Source organism: Typopeltis vanoorti, chromosome 23, assembly GCF_054136105.1.
Source record: "Typopeltis vanoorti isolate ZY-2024b chromosome 23, IOZ_Tvanoo_1.0, whole genome shotgun sequence".
Taxonomy (NCBI): Eukaryota; Metazoa; Arthropoda; class Arachnida; order Uropygi; family Thelyphonidae; genus Typopeltis; species Typopeltis vanoorti.
In genome coordinates, this window is record NC_143571.1 from 54011206 (window position 1) to 54035193 (window position 23988).

Below are 23988 nucleotides of genomic sequence, written 5' to 3' on the forward strand. Positions count from 1 at the left end.
TTATTTTTCTGTAGCTTTTATTGAGGAATGGGGCAAACTGATAGAGCTACAACAACCGAATGGATCGACACTTTAAGAGAGAAAAAACTGTAAACGATAGTTGTGCTCTGTGAAGAGTTCCTTCTTTAGCAGTTGTGACCTACTTTCTGGTGTGTTTGTGAAAAATGCTTCTGTAAGTTCGACCGGCCTCTTATTCCGTACATAAATAAAATTGTTTAGCCAGGTGAATTTTTTTTTTTTTTTTTTTTTTTTATGGATTTACTAATTTTTACCTTTCAAATGAAAATACTCTTATTTTAATTAGCTATCTAATTATAACGTCCTAATTAATTAACATCGTTAGCTAATTAATTAAGCGTAATAAAGAAACGGATACGAGTACAAAGGAAAACACAATGGGTTTCTATCTCAATAAACTGCAACGTTTGAATAAATGCAATTCTTTCTCTATATCCAAAAAATTTGATTTTTTTGGATATAGAGAAATATAGATTTATAGAGATTATATAGAATTTTTGGATATGTTGGATGTCCGAGAAAAAATAATGTAATAAATATTAATTTATAAATAATATTAGTTTAAATATAAAATTATAATAGAAATATATATATTTCACTTTAATATTTCAAAAATTTGTCTTAGATTTAAAAAAAAAATTTCAAACACCTTTTTCTAATTTATATCATAATATTACAATTTACTCATTAGGAAATTAGGATGAGGAGGATGAAGAATCAATCGACCGTGAGATGCGGTGATTGATTCATTCAATCCAATACTCTTGGAGGGTAATGGATGGCAATGTTGTAGCCAATGAAGTTCTAACCGAGGCTCGGCTATTGCTGTTACCCTCCTGCCATGATCAGAGCTTTAATTGCTCAATAACACCTTATCCCTACACTGTCCTCTACAGATAACGGGGAATATGAAAAGCATTCTTGCTTCGCCCCTTTAAGCCAGTCCTTATAAGGACTATAAGGATGAGGAGGGATGAATTCGGTGGGGATTGATTCATTCAATCCAATACCCTTGGAGGGTAATGGATGGCAATGATGTAGCCAATGAAGTTCTAACTGAGGCTCGGCTATTGCTGTTACCCTCCTGCCATGATCAGAGCTTTAATTGCTCAATAACACCTTATCCTACACTGTCCTCTACAGATAACGGGGAATATGAAAAGCATTCTTGCTTCGCCCCTTTAAGCCAGTCCTTATATAAGGACTATAAGGAAAGGATGAGGAAAGAAAAAATAAGCATTTTGATCTAACCAAAAAAGTCCTTTTTGGGACTTCTAGGGTAACAAATGGCAATGCTGCAGCCAATGAAGTTTTAACTGAGGCTCGGCTATTACCGTTACCCAGCCATGACTAGAGTTTTTTAGCTCAATAACACTCCATCCACACAGATTTTCTTCATTCAGATGACGGGATAAAGAGTCAAGGACTCAGTCCATCGCCCAGTTCTTTTAAGAACTAAGGATGAGGAGAGGGTGATTGATACATTCACTCCAATATGGATGGCAATGCTGTAGCCAATGAAGTTCTAACTGAGGCTCGGCTATTGCTGTTACCCTCCTGCCATGATCAGAGCTTTAAATGCTCAATAACACCTTATCCATACACTGTCCTCTACAGATAACGGGGAAGATGAAAAGCATTCTTGCTTCGCCCCTTTAAGCCAGTCCTTATAAGGATAAGGAAGGAAATTATATTATATCAAACGACCGTGAGATGCTGTGATTGATTCATTCAACCCAATAATACCCTTGGAGGGTAATGGATGGCAATGCTGTACCAATGAAGTTTAACTGAGGCTCGGGTGTTGCTGTTACCCTCCTTGGGCGATGAGATTTGAGTGTTTTGAGTTCGCTCTCTTAAGGTTTTTGCCTTAAGAGAGCAATTCGAGTCTCCGGAGAAAGTGTTCTCGGGTACGGCCCGCTCAGGGGCTTTGTTGGTGAATGATTTACTTCGGAATATGAGCGGTTCTGCTCGGTGGTGGTGGGTGGAAGGCCATCACTGAGTGGAACGACGGCTGAGATGGACGGTCTTTCGCCCACGATTGAGTGGCCTAGGGATCGTCCGAATTTTTAGAGTTGGCTTTACTTACACATCGCCAATACCCTTGGAGGGTAATGGATGGCAATGCTGTACCAATGAAGTTCTAACTGAAGCTCGGCTATTGCTGTTACCCTCCTGCCATGATCAGGGCTTTAATTGCTCAATAACACCTTATCCCTACACTGTCCTCTACAGATAACGGGGAAGATGAAAAAAGCATTATTGCTTCGCCCCTTTAAGCCAGTCCTTATAAGGACTAAGGAAATTATATATTGATATATCTATCTATTCCCCACAGTAAATGGTGCGCAGTGGTGGGTTTTTGCTTCTAGGATCACTCAATGAGATTTAGAATCATCTTGTAGATCGCTCGGAGTTTTTGGAGAGATAATCCTGTACTTTAGTATACCTTTTATATATATAACATGGATAAACAAAAAAAAACATGGAAGGAGTTATTTTTATCAAGCAATCTGATTTTTACAAAACAATTTTTTTATTTCTTATAAGGCGTATCTACTTCTCTCCTCAACCTTATTGTTGGTGGGATAACTATATGTTACTTTACTAGAGAATATTGATTATGCAACAAGGTGATTTCCGTTGCTTTCCTTGCCCCATGAGCGTGTAAGCATTTATATTAGTAGATGTGTGTGTGTGTATGTCTTCGGTTTGCCTGTTTTGAGGGATGAAAAACCTGAAGTTCCGGGAGAAAAAAATCCTCCATTTCCATATACGACCGGCTAACTCACCTTTAGTCAAAATGACCTGATAACGGTCTCACGTTATGGACGGGAATCGAACCTAGGGCTTCGTCCATACTGACTGAAATAGGTAGTTTCCATAAGGCGTATAATAATATACTGTATATACTATTTTATTATTAGTATTTTTCATTAATTATATATTATTTATAACTCAACTATTATATTACTTACGAAGCAATTAACTGTATATATATCATTTACAAAGGAGTTGCTGTTATGATATTTATACATTAGTTTCATAAGAGGGCAGTTGTGTAGTTAGATTAATATGCATGCAATTATCGGCATGCTAATTCACAGAACCTCCATTAGGTGGCAGTTGGTTTGAATAGAGTAATAACGTGTGACTCGTAAGTAAACTCGAAAAAGCAAATAAAATGCTTGTTCGAGTTTAATAAGATTATGAAATGCTTAATGTTCAAATGTATATTGTGTAAAGTAACAATGTTATCCAATATTTAGTGCTCACGTTCTACACATCATTGTTGACTTTTTCTGTTTTGCGTAGCTGTTAAAATAACTATACCCGCCACGTAGTGAGCTTAAGCCCGATTACAAGATGTGTTTAGGAAGTGTCTTCAGACAATGGAAGAAATCTCTTTAGTATTCACTGCCATAAGTTCTTCCCTGAGCCAAAAAGCGATCTTCAATCAACTAAATTGAGAGCATCATTACTAGCCACTTTTATAGCGTTCTTCTAGAAATACGAGAATAGAGCTAAACAAACGCTGTTGGTTTTTCTTGATTTAATATAGTTAAGTGGAAAACACATCTTTCTAAATTTAAGTTCAGCAATGGAAATAGCTATCCAACTTACATTTTGTTTGATAAAATCATAATGCTATTCTCAAGTAAGCAAATCTTCAATTGTCTTATGTTCCTCAAGAGTATCACATTTGATTGTTAGCTGGAATTTAGGATTTTTTTTACGTGAATTAACAGAGCGACCATAAGAGGGCAGTTGTGTAGCTTGATTAATATACATGCAATTACCAGCATGCTAATTCACAGAACCTCCATTAGGTGGCAGTTCGATTACCATAACGAATCAAATTAAACGTTTCAGTACACAAATCAACGGTACCTCTACCTGGTGGCAAATATTATGTTATATGATGAATAACAAGGCTTATAATAGGTTGTAGTTCTTCTACTGAATTGTAGACGTTTAGTAAATGCATGAACAGAGATTCTATTAGATACAAATTTTATTTATTTATTTGTGTGAATCGATCCTAGAAATAAATGTAAGACTATCGTGCATTAGTTCTGGGGAACTGATATATGCCTAAACATTTACTGGAGGATGAAAAATGTAGGTTCTGATTAAGAATTCATTTGCTGAATGATATTTGAATAGTTGAGCACCGTGTATTATGGAAGTCAGCATGTTCAGGACAGAACATATTCTAGATTTAACAAGAAGTAAAAACGACAGGTGGCGTGAAAGTATAGTACACACTGTAGTTGGTTGAAACATAGCCAAGATATGTCAGTATGAGTGGTTCTCTTTTTGAGGTACATCGTGTTTCTTTATTATGTGCGTTTAATTTTAAGTTACTCATATTATTAACAACTTAATGAAATAATCCACATATGTTTTCTTATTTCTCCTTTTTGTTTTGTAGCGAAAAAGAGGCGGCAGCAAAAATATTAAAAATTAGCTTCAAAAAGCGTGTATAATTAGGTTTATGAAAATTTCTTGCGTGAAACCTTCAAAAATGGATATTAGTTTTAAAATTAGAGTATCGAGGGTACCAAAAATTTATTTTGATAAGTTTTATGAATATAGATCCGGTTCGACAAATTCCTATTTGTGTATTTATTGAAATGCTATACAACTTTATCCTTTGACTTCCCATTACACGATTTGTAGTTTTAAAAAGAAAAAAAAACTGTGCGTGTCTCTTTTCCAGAGAACTTATTTCGTTTTCAAGGGATGACGAAACGCACGAAGTCCCTATGTAATTCATTACAGCGAAGAAGGTTCATCTGAGGCTTTCAATCCTTCTCTGAGTGTGTGCCAACAGTATCTCGATGGAAGGGAAACTGCAGTGTGCTCTTTCAAAACTTAGTACTGAGATCACGCATTGCCTCCGAGGCATACGTCGACACGATACCCCTGTGGAAGCGCGGTGTACGTATGTGGATAATAAAGGCAGGCAACATTTGTTTTGCTTGTAAGTGTAGCAGTGCTATGGCCGGAAACAGACATGCGACCTACTTGTAGGCAAATGACGTGGTGAACATTTTCCCGTAGCGTATTTCTTGCTGAAGTAACAAACGAGATGAGGAATGGATGGAGAAAGAGGTGGCATTTCTTGACGAAGGATTAATGACGCAGACATTAATTTGTCATCAACAAGTACGTCGTCACTATTTAATAACAAGGGTTAACAAATGCATTTTCGTCATAAATAAACCTTGTAATAAGAGGAAGCAATTAAACATGGGAGAAAGAGATGAAATTCGAACTTTGCACGTGTGACTCGTAAGTGGTAGCAGTTGTATATATTGATTAGGACGCTCCCAAAAATTAATAACGATTTTGAGGAGAAAATAGAGTATATTTTTATTTCGAATCATTATATATATATATATATATATATATATATATATATATATATATATATATATATATATATATATATATATATATATATATATATTCCCTACTTTTTTTTAAATTAAATGCAAGCATAGAATCAGAGTTTGAATCTTAAAAATCTTAGGTGGGATTTAATTTATCATGTTTTGCATTAACCGATAAACAGGTTTGAAGATTAAGTATTCCATTTTACAGAAACCTTCCAAACAAGTGAAATATAGTTTTAATAAAAGAAATAAATACAGTACTTGCATGCAGTTAATACTCTTGAAAATTAGCTAGAACATTATTTCAGTTTTAAAAATTAAAAAAATTGCTAAAAGAATGTTAGTAATTTAATTCATTTAAGGACACTGTCGATTCCATTTGAAATAACAAAGACCAAACTGTAATAATCCTAGACTAGACTTAAATCGATCTGCAACTCAACTACTAAATCTTCTGCATACACCGTCGCGATAGCGGACCTGTTAGCATCCCAGGATACAATTTCCTGACCAACAGCTATTAAATGATTAGACTGAACTATCCAGGAGCTAACGAATATGAGGGTCGACGTGTGGCATCAAATCACCCTCACAGTAAACGTCAAACCTTCTTGATACTGGTTAGTAGACATAAGAAGATATTCAACATTCAGTCTTTCTGAGAGACAGATCTAAATTGGTTATTTCTCAGATTTCTGCTAGTTGCATACCAAACTAAGACTAATTGTAACGCTTTAGACTTTCAGCTAGCGAATAATTTTGCTTATGCTCTATCAGGAGTGCCCTGAATGAGCAAAGTAGTAGTAGTTCTCTATGGTTGTAATCTGTAGAGTAAATGGGTGAAATTCTCCACGTGTATAGCTCAGCAATTATTCCATCGCTAAATATTCCATGAATCTCCTAATTCAAACCTACTATAAGAGACAACCAGGAAAAATTAAACTAAGAATGGGTTGTATGCCGAAAAATGAGACCTGAAAACGAACGTCATCGAGGTTGAAATTAAAACCATGCATATTTATGAAGTGGAGTTGGTAGATCCACTTCATAAATATATGAAGTTAGTAACGCGATAATATCCATCTTCATTTACAATCGTCAAGGGTTTCCTAACAGAAATTCCACTATTATTTTTTTAATCGCTACTCGTTCCACATTTTTACCAATTCAAAATATATGATACTTTTCTTTTCACAGATAGAATGTGTGGATATGTGTTCCAGTAGTCCTCCCCCCTCCCCCCCCCCCTAATCCGCGGTTTCAGTTATCCACGGTCAACCCCGATCTTAAGATATTAAATGGAAAATTCCTAAAATAAACATTTACAATTACATCGGCAAAGTGGATATTAAATCTAACATTATTTCAAAGCCGAATGTTTGTAGAAACTATGAAAGTTTCGTAGGTTGACCTGAGAGCTTACGAGAATACAATCATCGACATTCCCGAGTTAAACTACCCACTTGACTAAAGTAGCTAAGGCAACACGCGAATGCTGAGGATTGTATTCTCGTAAGCTCTCCGGTCAACTTCCGAAACTTTCATAGTTTCTGCAAACATTCGGCTTTGAAATAATGTTGGATTTAATATCCACTTTGCCTATGTAATTTTACAGCGCCGAAATTAAGCTGTATGGATTTTTCTTTTAGTAATAGACAATTCGGCTGATCGCAGAGGTAGTCCAACACCAGGGCAACTCGTTGCGAAGGTGGAGAAAGCTACATACTTGCTGAGGTTGCTACGATTCCATTCACATTCAGATAACTTTTATTACAGTACGTTATTATAAATGTTCTATTTTATTATTAGTTATTGTTGTTAACCTCTTACTGTGCGTAATTAATAAATTAAACTTTGTCACAGGTATTTATGTATAGGAAAAAACATAGTATATATAGGGTTCGGTACCATCCACGGGGTTTCTTGGAACGTATCCTCCGCGAATAAGGGGGGGGAGAGACTACTGTATTAGGAGAGACTACCAGAATAGAATACTGAATTTAGGGACTCATAGAGGGAGTCCTTTCTTGAATTCGCAACGCACTATCTGCACTACCTTGAGTGGCAAGGCATTCCAACTTCCATGTCTCTCCTCCATTCCCTACTCTCTATGAAATGAAATATTCCATCTAATGATACAATCAGAAGAGTTTGCAGGTCACTCAGTCTTTCTCCTATTTGTTATTACCGCAGTGTACGTATTCTCAATATGTTCATATAATCCACATTCACGACATTAACACTCTCTCCTTGCATCCTCGCCATTGTCTCCACATCACCTCGTAAACCACGTGATTATTGTAGATATTTCTCTACTGTGGTCATTTCTTTTATTGCTAATATCTCAACTAATTCTCAGCCTCATATTTATATTATTTTCTACAATTATTCAACTTTCTTCTGGAATTTACAATTTATCTTTTAGTATTCACATTAAACATATTAAAAAATAGAATAATTAAACAACAGACGATTAATAAATTGGGAAAACGTTGCAGAGCCATTACACACATGTGCGTATGTATGATGGTAAGAAAGATACGAAAAATAAAATAAAATAATAAGAGTGAACGTTCTTCTTAAATATTTAAAGATCCTTTTGAGTACCATGCACCCTTTTTACTTCCAGATACCTTATCTTTTCTGCAAAAATTTAAATTCCTAAAAGCTGGTAGTTCTCAGCAACTCTCGAGAAGGTTCCTTTATTTATATCTTTAACGCTCTTAAAAATTCCCAACGAGACTTGATAATCATTTTACCACTTAATCTCGAATCAGAAAACTCAAAAAAATCCCATTTTTTAATTTCACAGTTAAGATTCCTTTCGTATAGAATTTTAACCTCACCTTTCCATCGTAAAAAAAGAAGTTAACACTGCAATTGGTTCTTTCCTTTGTAGTCTCTGAGGATGTTGTTCATTAAGCCTGATGGCATTATCTGTTTTATTCAGTATCACCTTCAAAAGCTTCGGGGCTTATCTGTAAAGAGAAGGAAAAATACCGGCACATTAATCCTTGTTATTTGTAATCCTTATAAAAGGTTACTTGAGCTTTTTTCGCTTGCCTAAAGTCTAAATCCTGTCACTGCTGTGAGGACAATACAAAAAGTACTGTCACCTAATGTAACAAGGACATGCTCCCAAATATTTGGGTATTGTCGCGAGCAACCAAAAACCAACAGTATGTTTGCTGTCTCAGCTCGTCTTTTAGTTTGACATCGATACGTTAGGATTAGATACGAAGAACAGGCAATGTTTGTTGACCATTGTCCGTGTTACAAGTAATCACAAGAGAAACAAAATCAAACACAGACACATTTGTCTATATTAACGACATTACCGCTAACTAAGCGCTGTTGCTAAGAGCAAAACAAACAACTCAGCTTTACCAAATGCGTTTATTTAATTAACAATAGGAACTAGGTTTTTTCCCTGTTGTCTAGATTCTTTAAATACGTGATTTTTATCCTCTAGTTAGACTGGTGATCTTAATTGAATCCATTATATCTTAGATCCATTTATATTTATTCCCTGAGTTCATCATAGGTAATGTTTATTTGAATTAACAGTACCACCACTAGATGGCAGCCGTGTTTATAGGAAAATCTAGGAATTCCAGTACTGTATACATTGTAATTGTATCTACAATAAATTATAGTCTGGTGTCATTTCCTTTGTTACTTTTTATGCGCATGCTCAGAAAGCAACTCAAAATTAAAAAAGAAGAATACTAAGATATAGAGATATAAAAGCTTTATTTAGACATATTAAGTAATAAATAAAGACAATATTAAAGATCCATTATTATTTTATATCCAACATAAATATTTGAAATGTTTCGAAACCGAAAAGAATATTTAAATATTTACTATATTTCACGTATATTATATATATCTTTTTTACATGTTAACAGACGCATAAATAATTATATGAAATAGACAGGTGGAAGTTATATATGAGAATAAAATTTAAAAAAAAAAGGTATTTATAAATACAAATTTATGACATCTCGGAGTAAATACATAGGATAATATTTTATTTGAAAAAAGAAATTTAATGAAAAAAAAATTCCTACTTCCTTGTTTCGACCATCGATATTATAGTATTGTGTTGCTCTAATAACATTCTGTGAGTTCTAATATATAAATCTGTTTATTAATGAATAGAATAATGAGCATTGCACGTCCCTTAATACCTGCTGTTTCAAAACTAAATGAAAGTTTCTGTAATATTAGTGAGGGTTGAGAGTGTACGCCGATGGGTTTCCGAATGCTTAACAATACATCAGAACTTTCTAGCAAAGGCAAGAGAAAGCCGCCATAAGAATTCTGGTTCCATACGATCAAATTACCTCCAGACTAGTGCTAAATGTTACCCATGGAGAGAGAGAGAGAGAGAGAGAGAGAGAGAGAGAGAGGAGATAGTTAATCACGTCTGCTGATGGAGATGACATCAACGCAGAGTGTAGTCGCCTCGTTCATCAATGAGATTTTTTCCAGACGGACAAAGATTTGTTCAACCGGAATCCTCGGAAAAGGTTCTTCACTTTGCTTCTCCACCACTTATATAACATCACAAACACGTGCTTTCTTTGGAAGATAAAATACCCCCGAGATATGTTCATAATAGTTCTTCCACACGAAACTTTGTATAACAATTGACTGCAACACATCATATATCAGAAAATATAAATTCACCTCTGTAAGGTAGTATCAATTTTCGCCACTAGGGTGAGTGAAGGAGTTTAATTGTATATCGGAATGCAAACAGTACACTATTTCACATACGATTTTAAAATATCTTTGTTGAAATTTAATAGGATGTCTTTATCTTGCCTATTCTCCACAGATGTGGAAGATAGACAGGATAAAGACCAAACGGCTTTTCATATACACGTTACAAACTCTTTTAGTAGCATATGGCACGTGCGTTAGCCGGTCTAGGAAAGCAGCAATTTGGGAAAATGACCTTCTCCGAGCTCCTAATACGCCAGCTGGAAGTAAGCATTCAAAAGGTAGTCGGAGGGAGGCCTGGATGAGTTTATTAAATTACGTTTGGCCATGAAATTAATTTACGTGCGTGATTATTGCTTTATTTATCTGTTATGAATTTATTACATTTTTATGTACGCAGATAAGATTCGGGACTTCATTAGAAGGGAACCTTTCTCTCTCTTCCAATTAAATTTTCTTTCTTTCCGAGCATTTGCTGCTTGTTTGTACCCAACAAGCAGCTTATCGCATTAGAAACTCAAAGGCAATAATAGCTGCAGCTCTATTATCTTCTCATTAGAAGGAAATTTTGAACCCACACGTCTGTTTGCTCCAGCCAAGGCAGTAGTTATAATCACTGTGCGGGCATTCTTGTATTAAGGATTAAAAGACTAATTGCATTTCCTTAGATCAATGTTTGGAGATCGTTAGAAGGTTAGTTTTGTTGTTTCTTAATTTAGAGTATTTTAAGAGCGTAAGATGTTGATGGGGATTCTAATAGAGGGGATATTTAATTAAGAATTCCTCATAGAATTACATGTTAAAGTTCTCTAGATTTCAACGAACTACCATTCTCCTCCCGGAGCTATTAGAGATTTGGTTTTCCAAAATGGCCCATTAAGGCAAAGAAATTATTTTTCCACAATTTCCAAATGAAGTAAATTTGTCAATTGTCTTTTCTAATAAATTAATGAATGATAAAACAAATATGCCTTGAATTACTGTTTCAATCTCTCGCTCTACCGCTTTCCTTCTTTCATTCTATCACTCATATTTACTCAATTTCTTCGCATCTATCTTATCTCTCTTTCTTTATTCGTTTTCTCTTTTTCCATATCTCTGTTTCTGTATCTCTTTCAATCTCGTTTTTCGTTTCTTCTCTTTCTGTCTGTCTTTCTCTAATTTTTTTATTTCTTTTTCTCTCTGTTTTGTCTTTTTCTTTCTTTTCTTACCTCTTTCTTTCTTTCTTGGTTATGTCTTAACTTTGATTTAACAGTTTTTCATTTTTCTTTCTGTCTTTATTATCTTTTCTCTTTATATATTTCCTCCAGTATTTTTCACCACCTCTTTCTTTACACATTCTCTTTTATTTCAGTTTGACAAACTCTCTCTATCTTACTCCAGTTTATCCTTCTCTTGTCTTTATTTTTCTCAAGGAATTCAAAGAAGGTGTCATTTCTACACCTTCTTGAAGAAATGTGGACCAGTGTAATTTTTATATATTTTGCTTATAAAGATAACCTACGTTTGGTGTAAATATAAAAGTAAAAAAAACCGAAAAGAAAAAACAAAACAAAGACTGTGCATGGCTAAATTCAATTAGAAATCGATCTAAGGCACAACATCCCTTTGTACGCAACCCCTGCTATTTTTCTGTTGTTTATAACTAAAGAATAAAATGAAAGATTTCCTTGGTAGGAATATTTCCAGCTATCAGAGCACTTTGTATTGCATACATCTAAGCTGTAAGGATAATAGCGTACCGTAGCCAAGGTTATTATGTAAAGATAATAGCGTACCGTAACCGAGGTGATTATATTTTGTTGGACATTCTCTAGAAAACACAAAATTTACTATTAGCAAAAAAATTTTGTTGGACATTCTCTAGAAAACACAAAATTTACTATTTTAGCAAAAAAATTTCATTTTTTTGTTAATCACTGTCAAAGAAATTTCAAACGATGTTTCCTATTTTTGATTTTTTTTCCTCTCCAATAATTATATATTCTTAATAAAAAATTATTATGGTGTTTTGAACGATTAATTGAATAAAATTTTTTTTTTCTTTATTTTCATAAGAATTTCATTAAACTTTAATTATAAATAATTGTTACATTCTTATTACATTTATTAAATAATTTTAGAGTGTAAAAATAAGGAATGGAAACGCTCGAATTTTGATTCTAAAGGTCAAAAAATTACTCCAATTTTTAAACATGTACAGAACAAAAATTTATTGTAATGATTATTAAAAAAATCTTTTACATTTAATTATGTTCGTGTGGTTTGGAATAAATGTAATCAGAAGTTAAATTAAAATATTGCTTTGTAATAAATTAATAGAACAATTCGTAATGCCATCTGGTGGCTTAAAGTAAAATTATATCGATTTTGTTAATACGTTTACTTATGTTTAAACTTTCACGTATACAACAGATTTGATCAGTGCGTTTAGTTATTTCATTCAGGCAATTTTTCATTTCTCAGATGGCTTCGTTTATCTTGCACACTTTAACTCGCCTAAATAACCTTTTCAGAAAAGGAAATACTTTACTAGAAATTGTTCTGGATTTCTTTTTATCGGTGTCATGTCAAACGAATATGATGGATAGCTTTCAGTACACCAGGCAAGCACTGTAGGAAAACACACATTGAACATTGTTCATTAGATCCAAACTCTAATCCTGTCATCAGCTCGTGTTTAAGGTCTATGTTCAGATGTATTGTTTGAATGATTACAAAGATAAAACATTCGGGTGATTTTTTAAAAAAGTTTAACGACTTCTCTAACTGAACACCTGCATTTCCAAACGTTTTCTAAAACTGTTTGTTCATTTGATCACGGAAAATAAAGATTAATAGTTTTCTAGGAAGCATTTAATTATCTAAGATAGTTTTCAGTGCGCATTTTTATAAATGTATTTGCCAACGACATCTGGTGACAATGAACGTAAAATCTAATTATTTTAGCCTGTTTTCGTAATCTTTTTTTTTTGCTACTGTACTACTTTGCTACATTTAGTATAAGCGTTTTTTTTTTTTTTACTAAAGCAGAAAAATTTAAATAATGAAGCGATGTTTATGACAACTCTTTCCCATTAGCTATTTCAAAAGAAGTTGTAATATTACACTAAAAACCGCTTTCACAAAATGGCTTTAAAAAGTTTCAGATGTCGTGTTCTCGGTATAATTATTTTAGTCAAGAATTATAAGTTGTTATTTCAGGTAAAGAATAGTCCCAGTTTATTTTGTACCTTTCAAATTGAAAATTTTTTATTTTCTATTATAATTATATAAAAATTATAGTGCATGTATTATATATATACAAAACTTTATTTTAAAAATTAAAATAAAAAGTTATATTTAAATATTTGTGTAATATTATTCCAACACCTTTAATATGTCTGCAAATTAATATTTTAAAAGCCACTCCACTAACAAAAATGGACAGATACTACAGAACTATGCTGATTTCAACAACCTTCACGTAATAGGCCCTGCTGATCCCACCCATCACAACACTTATGGTAGGGCTGATGTATTGGACATTGCCATACTGCAGCACATTAGACTCCAATACAATTTAATGACAATCAATGATTTATCATCAGATCATAACCCAATACGATTAAAATTAGGAAATCTTGAAAAATTATCTCCACCCCCTCACTCATTTATTCCCTGGGAAAGGCTCTCCAAGATGCTTCCAAAATATATTGGTCCTGTTCCCATCATTAAATCAAAAGAGGAAATTGAGATAGCTGTCAAAAATCTAACAGAACAGATCACAGCAGCCTGTGCAGCAGTTACTACCCCTGTAACTACCCACAAACCCAACCATCTGCCCGAAGATATTATGAATCTGATTAGGGAAAAAAACAGGGCTAGGAAAAGATACCACAACACTAGGGCACCACAAGACAAGCGGATCTTAAATAGGTTAAATTCTGCAGTGAGAGATGCACTCGCAACTCATAGATCTCAACTCTGGGAAGAAAAACTGACCTCCATCTCCACTGATAACCACTCTGTATGGAATCTTATCCGTAAGATCAAGAACAAAAACAAACCTCTTCCCCCTCTACAAACTGATTTAGGCCTCATCCACACTGATGCTGAAAAAGCCGAGGCAATAGCGAATCACCTTGAAAAACAGTGCAAACCTGCCTACGACCACCTTGACATTAGTCATATTTACAAGATACACCGTAATGTCAGATATTCGCTCAATTCTGCTCCCACACAATCCACTCAAATCACACCCACCTCGCCTGCTGAAATATATGCTATTGTTCAGAAATTCAAAAATAAAAAGGCTCCTGGACCCGACGGTATCTCCAACAAAGTTATAAAACTTCTACCTCGCAAAGCTATTGTTCATTTAGCAAACATAATCAACTCCATACTTCACTACAAGTATTTCCCTTCCTACTGGAAACTGGCGTACATAATACCAATTCATAAATCTGGAAAGGATCCCACTCTGCCACAAAATTACAGACCAATCAGTCTCATCTCTAATCTCGGAAAAATTGCTGAGAAGGTAATTCTTACAAGGCTTCAAGATTCAGTACTCCAGTTAAACATCCTGCCTGAGGAGCAGTTTGGCTTCAGACAGTTGCATAGTACCACTCAACAAATACACAGATTGGTGGAACATATCATTACAGGTTTTAACTGGCGTCAATGCACTGGGGCTGTTTTCCTAGACTTAGCCAGTGCATTTGACAAGGTTTGGCATTATGGTTTGCTATACAAGCTTATATCATCCGGTGTTCCAATCGGAATCATTCAACTCATCAAGACATACCTCTGCGATAGGCGCATGCAAGTGAGATTAAATGGAGTAGTGTCTGCACAGAAACACATCTTGGCTGGAGTTCCACAAGGATCCTTATTAGCACCGATCTTATTCTCCTTATACTTGCATGATATCCCACACAACCCATTATCTTCAATTAAAGCTCTTTACGCTGATGACACGGCGATATTGGCCAGATCATTAAAGCCTCATTTAGCCATCAAGAAACTGCAAGAAAACCTACTACAAATAGAACAATATTTTGCCAAATGGCGACTCCAGGTGAACCCTCAGAAGAGCGTAGCCGTCTTATTCTCTAGAAGATCAGTGCTTCCTAATGAAGATATTCTCCTGTTTAACACAAAAATTCAGTGGAAAACAGAGATCAAATATCTTGGTGTAGTAATGGACAGAAAACTGACTTTCAACTCCCATATCAAGACTCTCTGTGTAAACACGTCAAAAACCATAGCCCAGCTCTATCCGCTAATAAACAGAAACAGTAAGCTGAGCACCAGAATCAAACTTCTCATATATAAACTGATGGTTCGTCCAATACTCACCTATGCCTCACCGGCCTGGAGCCATACTTCAAACTCAAATATCATTAAATTACAACGCATTCAGAACAAGTGTCTCAGAATGATCCTGGGCGCTCCATGGTTCGTCCGAACTGTCCGACTGCACCGGGACACGGAGGTCCCCTATATCTACACCTTCATGCAGACTATAGCAACCAAATTCTTTTCAAAGGCAACTGTGCACCCTAACAGACTGATCCAACTGGCTGCCGACTATGATGCTATGGACTACTCGAAGCACAAAAGACCTAAAGCCATCCTCAAACCCCTCACTGAGGATTAATCTCCTAGCCTGCTGAGGGCGAGCAATTAGCTCATAAACTCTTTCTACTCACAGTCTCTATTAAGATAGTCGGGAATACGAAAAGCTTTTGCTTCACCCGTTAAGCCAGTAATGTTACTAGTTACTTCCAGGGTGGGCCGTGCGCGGCGGTAATGAATTATACCCTTTGACGGTAATGGATGGCAATGCTGTAGCTAATAAAGTTCTAACTAAGGCTCGGCTATTGCTGTTACCCTCCTGCCATGATCAGAGCTTTAATAGCGCAATAACACCTTATCCCTACACTGACCTCTACAGATAACGGGGAAGATGAAAAGCATTCTTGCTTCGCCCCTTTAAGCCAGTCCTTATAAGGACTATAAGGAAGTTATATTATATCAAACGACCGTGAGATGCGGTGATTGATTCATTCAACCCAAGCTAGTACACATAGAGCATCAAAATTGAACTAAAAGGTGAAGATGTATATTCGAAAATAATACCCGTATTAATATTTTTCTTCTTTTTATTATGATATTTTTAAATTATTTAAATTTATTTCAAAAATAAAGCAATTCATTTACTGACTTAGCCTATAATAATAACTATTAATATCGCCATCCCTTTTATAATAATGATATCTAATAGACTACCCATAACCAATGCTAAAATTTGCTAGCATCGGTTATGGTATCAAATTTTAGCAAGACTACCTCCAATATATAATAACGCCATCTAATGTCATAATAATATTACTCTTCTTTCTTTGCCTAACAATTGTGTGTATTACACAATCCCATTGTTGGGTAGAAAGAATAATGAAGAGTGTGGATTGGTATCATATCAGTAAATACGGACAAGGATTAGCTTGCTGCTTTTCCCACACAATAGACTGAAAATCTATGAAACGCTATTGTCACAGATGCCATTCTAAAATTGCTACTCTTTACTCTCTATTCTTACGAATGCGTTAACATCTACAAATAGTGTGAGAGTTCTGTGAAAACACCCTGTGGTACTAAGAGTAAAAAATGTGATGTGTTTTTCTTTTTCCTCTGTTTTTTTTTTCTTCTTTATATAGTGTGAATGGCAATGAATAAGCTACCGAAGGAATATTTTTATGCCTTTGATAGCATCTGTGAGAGCAAAGACGACCCCTGCATTTGAAGATTAAGGGATACCACCTGATATCGTATACACGAAGGTGATAGAGGAAATGCTCTTCCAGTAGGCTTTATTGCCTCGAGCGAGCTTAACTGATGAAAGTTCTGAAAAAAAAAAAAAAAAGACTGCCTCTCTCTCTCTCTCTTTCTTTCTTTCTCTCTCTTTTGCAAAGGGATAAAATTTTATCTGACAGCCTGAATGAAGATAACGTTGATGGAGAAGACCGATCTGTCGATAAAATATGCAAATACTTTCAGATGCAAGGTAAAAGGTCTTTTAATGAACCTTCGATGAATAAAGTAGTCGCAAAGATCTATAAAGAAGGAATATAAAATGCTAGATGCCTTTCCATCAACTTGGTTTCAGATACTTCGAAGATATATAAGCTGTGTGGAAATATGCATTCGATTGCTTGATTTCTTATTGATGGCTTTTAAAACAACGTGATTTCTCAATAAATTGTCTCTTATTTGAATAAAAAAATGCGATATAATTTGACTTTTGGATCAAAATTCCAGGAGATAATATTATTCTATTGGGCTTTTATTTCTTTTTAATCATAATTGCTGTTATATAGCTATGATTAAATACATATAATTTTAATATTTATTATAAATATTCACGAAATTGATTTATTATATAATTAAATAGATATAAATATAATGTTATTCATTTTATTTATTTATTTATTTATTTATTTATATATAAATATGCTTGATTTTTTTATTCCATTTTTAACCATTATTCAAAAAAAAAAAAAAAAAAATCCCGACGAGCTATAGGTCTTCAGAATTAACGTAAGACCAGTGGACTTCACAACCAAGGAGCTCGTCTAGACGAATTCTTTGGTCGTAAAGAGCCGAGTTAGAACCCCGTCTATGACGTGAGACACTTTATCAGGTGTTTTAAATCGAATGATGACGTATCCAGTCTCATACGGAGGTGGAGAGTTTTTCGTCCCTCAAACAGGCAAACCGGTCAGGAGAACATACGTACCGTATTTTTCGATAGATAACGATATTGAAATCCTTTAAATTATCGTTTTGCGCAATTATTTTCGATTCCTGCAACACGGACAGTAGATATTCTCATACCTTTAGCTCTTTCACTAACAACCCAATCAAACAGTTTATTTTCTATGGTTGGCCACAAGCATCTTCTAAACCTCATAGCAGGTTTCCTCGTAAGTAAACATGTCAGGACTCTCTGAGACTTTCACATTTCACGAATACTACTTTTTCCAACACTGAACAATCTACCAGCTTCACGATTTCATTTTTTCCTTTGTTACTTCTACCACTTCAAGCTTGAACTGCGCTGTGTAGGATTTTCTCCGAGAAGTACTGTCTTGCATGGGCAATTCAGATCTAATAACAAAATATAAACAAATAATGATTTACTTTATGAAATATTTTAAAACAGGATGTACGGAATAATGTAATTTCATAAAATACAAAAAACGTTCATCTACTTTTCAATTGTTGATGCAACTAGTTACATGAGAACGATACGACCAACGCAAGTTATCTTTCGGGTCACACAAAAAAGTCGTAGGAATGTCACAGTGCTCCCCAATCATGTGAAAATTGTAAAATTTCGAATTAAAAAAAAAAAAAATCGACCACTGCTACTTAGCGACGCACGTGCTTTTAAAGAATTCCTCCGTCCTCTGTCTGTACTTCCTAACTCTACCGCTAGTTTGCGCATGCGCGTTATCTATACATCAAAAGGGGTGATGAAAATGTTGCGGGTGCGCGTTATCTATCGAAAAATACGGTAATTTACAGGCAAAAATACATTAGAAACAATAACCTCGTATCGGTTTCGTAAGATGTTGCCGTACTCTCCATATGAGACTCACAGCCGTTCTATCATCGTGAACTAATTAGTTAATTAATTGAAGACCTGCATGCGGAATTTAAAAGTAGAATATGATCATCTGCAAAAAATAGCGAGATGAGTTTAATATCTCCGATTTGAATACCGTGTATATTAATATATGTATCCATGAACCAAAACATTCTGACCGACCTGCTTCAGGCCAACCAGACTGCATGTTTGCAGATGGTGGCTGTATCCTGTTATGTGGAATATTGTCATGGACATCACTTGTTCCTTCCATCCCCCCCCCGCTGAGCACACCTTGACACCTGGACATTCTTGTTGGAAGAGTGTGCTACAAGACCACAGCCATGTATTTCCGTGTGCTCTCCTTGACGCCTATTTCTTCTGATTTGAATTTCATTAAACATTTGTGGAATCATTGTGATCGGTCACTAACTTCCAGGACTTATTTTATTATTATTTTTATTATTATTTTATTTTCAGAATACACGTTGATCTTAGCCAACAGTTAAATAATGTAGATAACATCACATAATAGTTAATTTAAAAACAAATAGAGGCTACTTAAATATCATAGAAGTGTATGCCCTGAAAAAGGCAGAAAGGAGGATTCCTAACAATTTTATGAGGAACTACAAAACAGTTGAATAAATGTAATAAAAATGACTATATATCAATGCTAGATATCCCAATTATCTTAGGAAACTATGGAGAAAGTTACATGAATAACAATGGTCAAGAACTATAGATTTCTGTACTTTCAATAATTTTAAAATAACCAATACTTTTTTTTTTCAAAAAAATAATATAAATAAATATACTTGGATTGGCAGAGGAACGAGAACTATAATTGATTGTATTATTAGTAATCAGAAACTAACTCCACGTGTGAGATACATGTTTACAGAGGAAATGACGTTTTTTCAGATCATTATTTAGTAGTCTCTAAAATAGAAGTACTAGCAAAATGGAGAAAGGAAATAAATAAGGAAAAAAGTATACAAATGACATCTATTACAAGAAGAAATCATTAGAATGCTATATCAATCACGATTAACAGCTTACCGAAAAGTAGCCCAAATCAGTAAAGATAGAGAAGAAGAAGAAGAATGGAAAACTTTAAGAAAGATAATCCATAAAGCAGCCCTCTCAAGATCTTGGAAAGAAAAATAAAATATTAACAAGAAAAACATTAAAAATCTGGAGCACAGATATAGAAAATGCAATAAAATAAAAACAAGTGGCATATAAATCACTCCTTCAAAAACATACGAAGGAAACAGAAGAAATATGGTTAAAACCATAGTACAGAAAGCTCACTAAAACGCTTGGGCCAGATTTACTAATAAAATAGAAGATATACACTGAAGACAAGACATAGCCTACAAAATATTAAGGAAACAAAACAATGAAGAAAGAGATACAGCACAAATCAACATAATACAATAGAAACAATACATGAAACATTATAAGAATTTATGGTAAGATCCAAATTTAATAACAGAAAATAATAATGAAGAAATCAACACTGATATAAAAACCAATAAAATTGGAAAAAGAAAAACTAAAAATAAGCAATAAATACAGAGCTTCGGAAATATGGCAGAGATTTTTTTACATCATACATTCTTAAAATTAATAAATAACTGTTGGAGGAAATGTGAGATTCCATTAGTTTGGTCAAGAGCTAAGCTACGGTTATATCTATATTTAAGAAAGGTGACAGGGATGATTGTGGAAATTGCAGAGGAATAAGTTTATTAAATACAGGTTACAAAAATTTACAGTAAAATCCTGAATTTACAGTAAAATCCTGACTTAGAGCTGTTGCAAAAAATCTACTCTCAGAAGAACAAAATGATTTCAGACATGGAAGATCATGTACTGTATAGACAAGATTTATGTGTTAAAACAAATTACTGAAAAAATGCGAGAATTTAATTCAGAGACACATATCGTCTTTATAGCTGCAGAGATGAGATCATGGAATGATATTATCAACATAAAAATAAAAAAAACGATGGTCTTCAAAGGACAAGATCCAGCAAGAACTAAAATAGTAATAGATAACAAGATTTTAGAACAGGTGAATTCATTTAACTACGTAGGATGTATGATCACATATGAAAATGAAAAAGATATAAACGTAAAAATTGCAAAATATTTAAAAATAACAGGTGTAATTAACTCTATATTTAAACCAAACCTAGTTCAAAAACAAACCAGGCTAAAAGTATACAATACATTAGCCTTACCGGTCTTAATGTATGGAAGCGAAATCTGGACAATAAAACAAAAAGACAAACAAAGATTAACAACAGCAGAAATGAAGTTTATGAGAAAAACTGCAAAGTATACCCTATTTGATCACAAAAGAAACGAAGATATTATGAAAGAATTAAACCAAGAACCAGTAATAGAAAAAATTAGAAAATATAAACATGAATGGATGGAACACGTTCAAAGAATGAAAACAGAAAGATTACCAAAAACAAGCCTTAAATTACAAACCACTAGGGGAAAAGAAAACCAGGACGTCCTCTTAAGAGATTCAACGATGACTTCTAAGGCCGGGGAAGACGATGAGATGATGTTGATGATGAAGTGTTAGATAATCTCAACCAATTGCAACCTTCAAGCTTCCATTAGACTCGATGATAATCCCACGCAAAAGACAATTATCATCTAAAAGTGGGACTATATCACTGGCCGTTGAATGACCAGCGCTAATACTATTCACTTAACCAACGAGATCATTGAATTCTCTTAGAGTAAGCGTTCCTTCTTAACAACCCATACTTGGTCTGAATCCAGCTTGCTCTTCTCAATATCTGAAATATCCTAATTTTCAATTTTTATGCTACGTTTATCATCTCTAATTCCGTGCATAACATTTCTCCTTCAGATCTAAGCTATTTAAATTACCAACAAAACTTTTCTGTTAACTTCGTTATTTACATTATTTCAAAACGCTTCCGGTTATATTTGTGTAGTGGTTTCTACACACAACTTCAATTTCTTACGTTCTTCTTCGTATTCTATAAGATTACATGCTGATTCACTTGCCAGGAACTTTAACTTTCGATGTGATTTCTTCTTTTCCTGGAACTTCTTGAGACCCCCTTGGTGCTCTGATTTTTCTATCCTTATTTAAGTCCGTCAGTTTTCTTCAGATTTTGCTGTTCGTTCTCAAAGGTCTAATTCTTGTTTTTAACCTATTTCCTTTTCCTTCAAATAATGTATTTGATCTTGCCATTCTCGAAACGCGACTCGACTTTGATTTTGTTACACTTTCTTAAATATTTTTATTCTTAATGAATTTCATTTTTATCCTGATCTAATATAAATGTTCATCTCTTCTTAATTTTAATCTTTTGCATATTCTTGTACCTCGAACCAGTCTTAAAATATCAAGAATAACAATAATAATAAAGCCTCTGGTATTCCTTATACGATTCTGTCACGTGTAAATTTATGTGCTTGTTTATCTTGGAATATAATCTCAATCATGGCTAATCTATGTGCTAAGTCAGCAGGTATTGTATAATCATTATTAGCCCATATCTACTTAAAATATTCTTACCTTTCTCTAGGTGTCTGATTCATGTCGTGATGAGAAATAATATTTCAGAGAAAAATAACAAAAGTAATGTCACTATGTCACTCAAATAACTTCAGTTATTTTGTTAAATATAGGTTACCGTTTCCATCGGCAACCTTGTCAGAGAAGCTCAAATGGAACCTTCATTAAAAATCGGGCATCGGAACTCAGTAAACGGATATTGCACTCCGGTTGAGCGTCATTTGTTCCTCTAAGCTATGTTTGACGACACTAAGTTGTGCACAGCTTATAAATGATGAGCATAAATAAAAGCTATGGAAGTCTCTCGCTATACATTTCTCAGTGATACATCATGGAAAAATTCATAACGCCAAATTCGATTGACAGAATGAAAATATACGTGGAGTTTTTCTTAATATTTTGGTTAGAATTATTTTTCTTTTCAAAGTCATTTCTTTTATAAACGCTTCAACAGATACTCTTACACAATAAATCTTAATTAACGATTTGGACAAATCCGTGGCATCCGAAACTTTGCGTAATAAAAAGAAAATAATGATGAGTTCAATTAGCTTTCTTTCTTCTAATTAATATATACAGTTGTATATCTTTTTTATATCAACTTGACAAATGAGGGATCTCAAGATAGATGACGACAGTGCTGTGTGCGGACGAGATTAAAGAAGAGAAAGGAATCTGTTAATGTGATACTTGAAGAGTTGGAGGTTATGTGCTTTATAAGAAAACGATATGGGAAGACTCTTCCAAAGATGTAGATGGAATGAAAGAAGATGAGAAGTTGATTTGGTAAGCTTGGAGCCGAACCATATATAGATGTTGATTGGAAGCTGCTTGTGTTCGTACAAGATTAGAGCGAAGTGATGGAATGGTGGAGGTCGATCAGTGGAGCAGTGTCTATGGAAATACTTATAGAAAAGACATCATGCAGCAACAAAACGTCAAAAAGCGATTGCAGACGCTCAGTGAGAGAAGAGAGGGGGGACGTAATCTCTTCTGAATACAATAAAGCATCCTGAGGGAGGTTTTAGGTGAATCACTAGAAAGGATAGAACAATATTCTAAGGTTGGGCGGATTTGGGATTTATAGTGTTGAGTTGAGCATAAGAGAAATAATCTTCAGAACTAAAATATAATACTGTTGAACAACAATTAACCAATGGATTTCTAAGTAATGGAAAAAACCTGATTGTTTATTACTTTCTCTAACAATTTTGAGAATACTGAGGTTAAAGCAATGAGATGATAATTTATTGCCTGCTTTTTATTACGGTAATACAGGATTGATGGTAATTAATTCTGGAGCACAAGCTCTTAGTACAACTAGAAGAATATCATCTGGGATGGGAGACTTATTAGCATTAAGACAATTGAGTATTGTTGATGTCAGTCTGAAGAAAGAGCAGGAATGACATACCAAACATATCTGAAAAATAGTAGGGACATTTACTTGCTCGTTGTAAGCAAGAGTTGGAAAATGCGACTGAGACAAGAAGTAAGCTTTATTTTTAGGAGATTATGTCATTTTGTTTACATAAACAGGGAGAGAGAGAGAGAGAGAGAGAGAGAGAGAGAGAGAGAGAGGATGAAACATAGCAGGGTAAATGTTTTGCCCAGCAGCCTTG

The 23988-nt window shown here is 34.3% G+C and overlaps 1 protein-coding gene across 1 annotated transcript in view; it reads left to right on the plus strand.

The window, feature by feature from the left end:
• The window catches only part of LOC150093861 (synaptogenesis protein syg-2-like), a 71544-nt gene extending 47769 nt beyond the window's left edge, over nt 1–23775 (plus strand). Inside the window, exons 8-9 of the mRNA XM_090412539.1 lie at nt 10238–10417; nt 23645–23775. Coding sequence (XP_090268665.1) covers nt 10238–10417; nt 23645–23775 — 311 coding nt within the window. The remainder of the gene's footprint in view (nt 1–10237; nt 10418–23644) is intronic.
• The last annotated feature ends 213 nt before the right edge of the window (nt 23776–23988 follow it).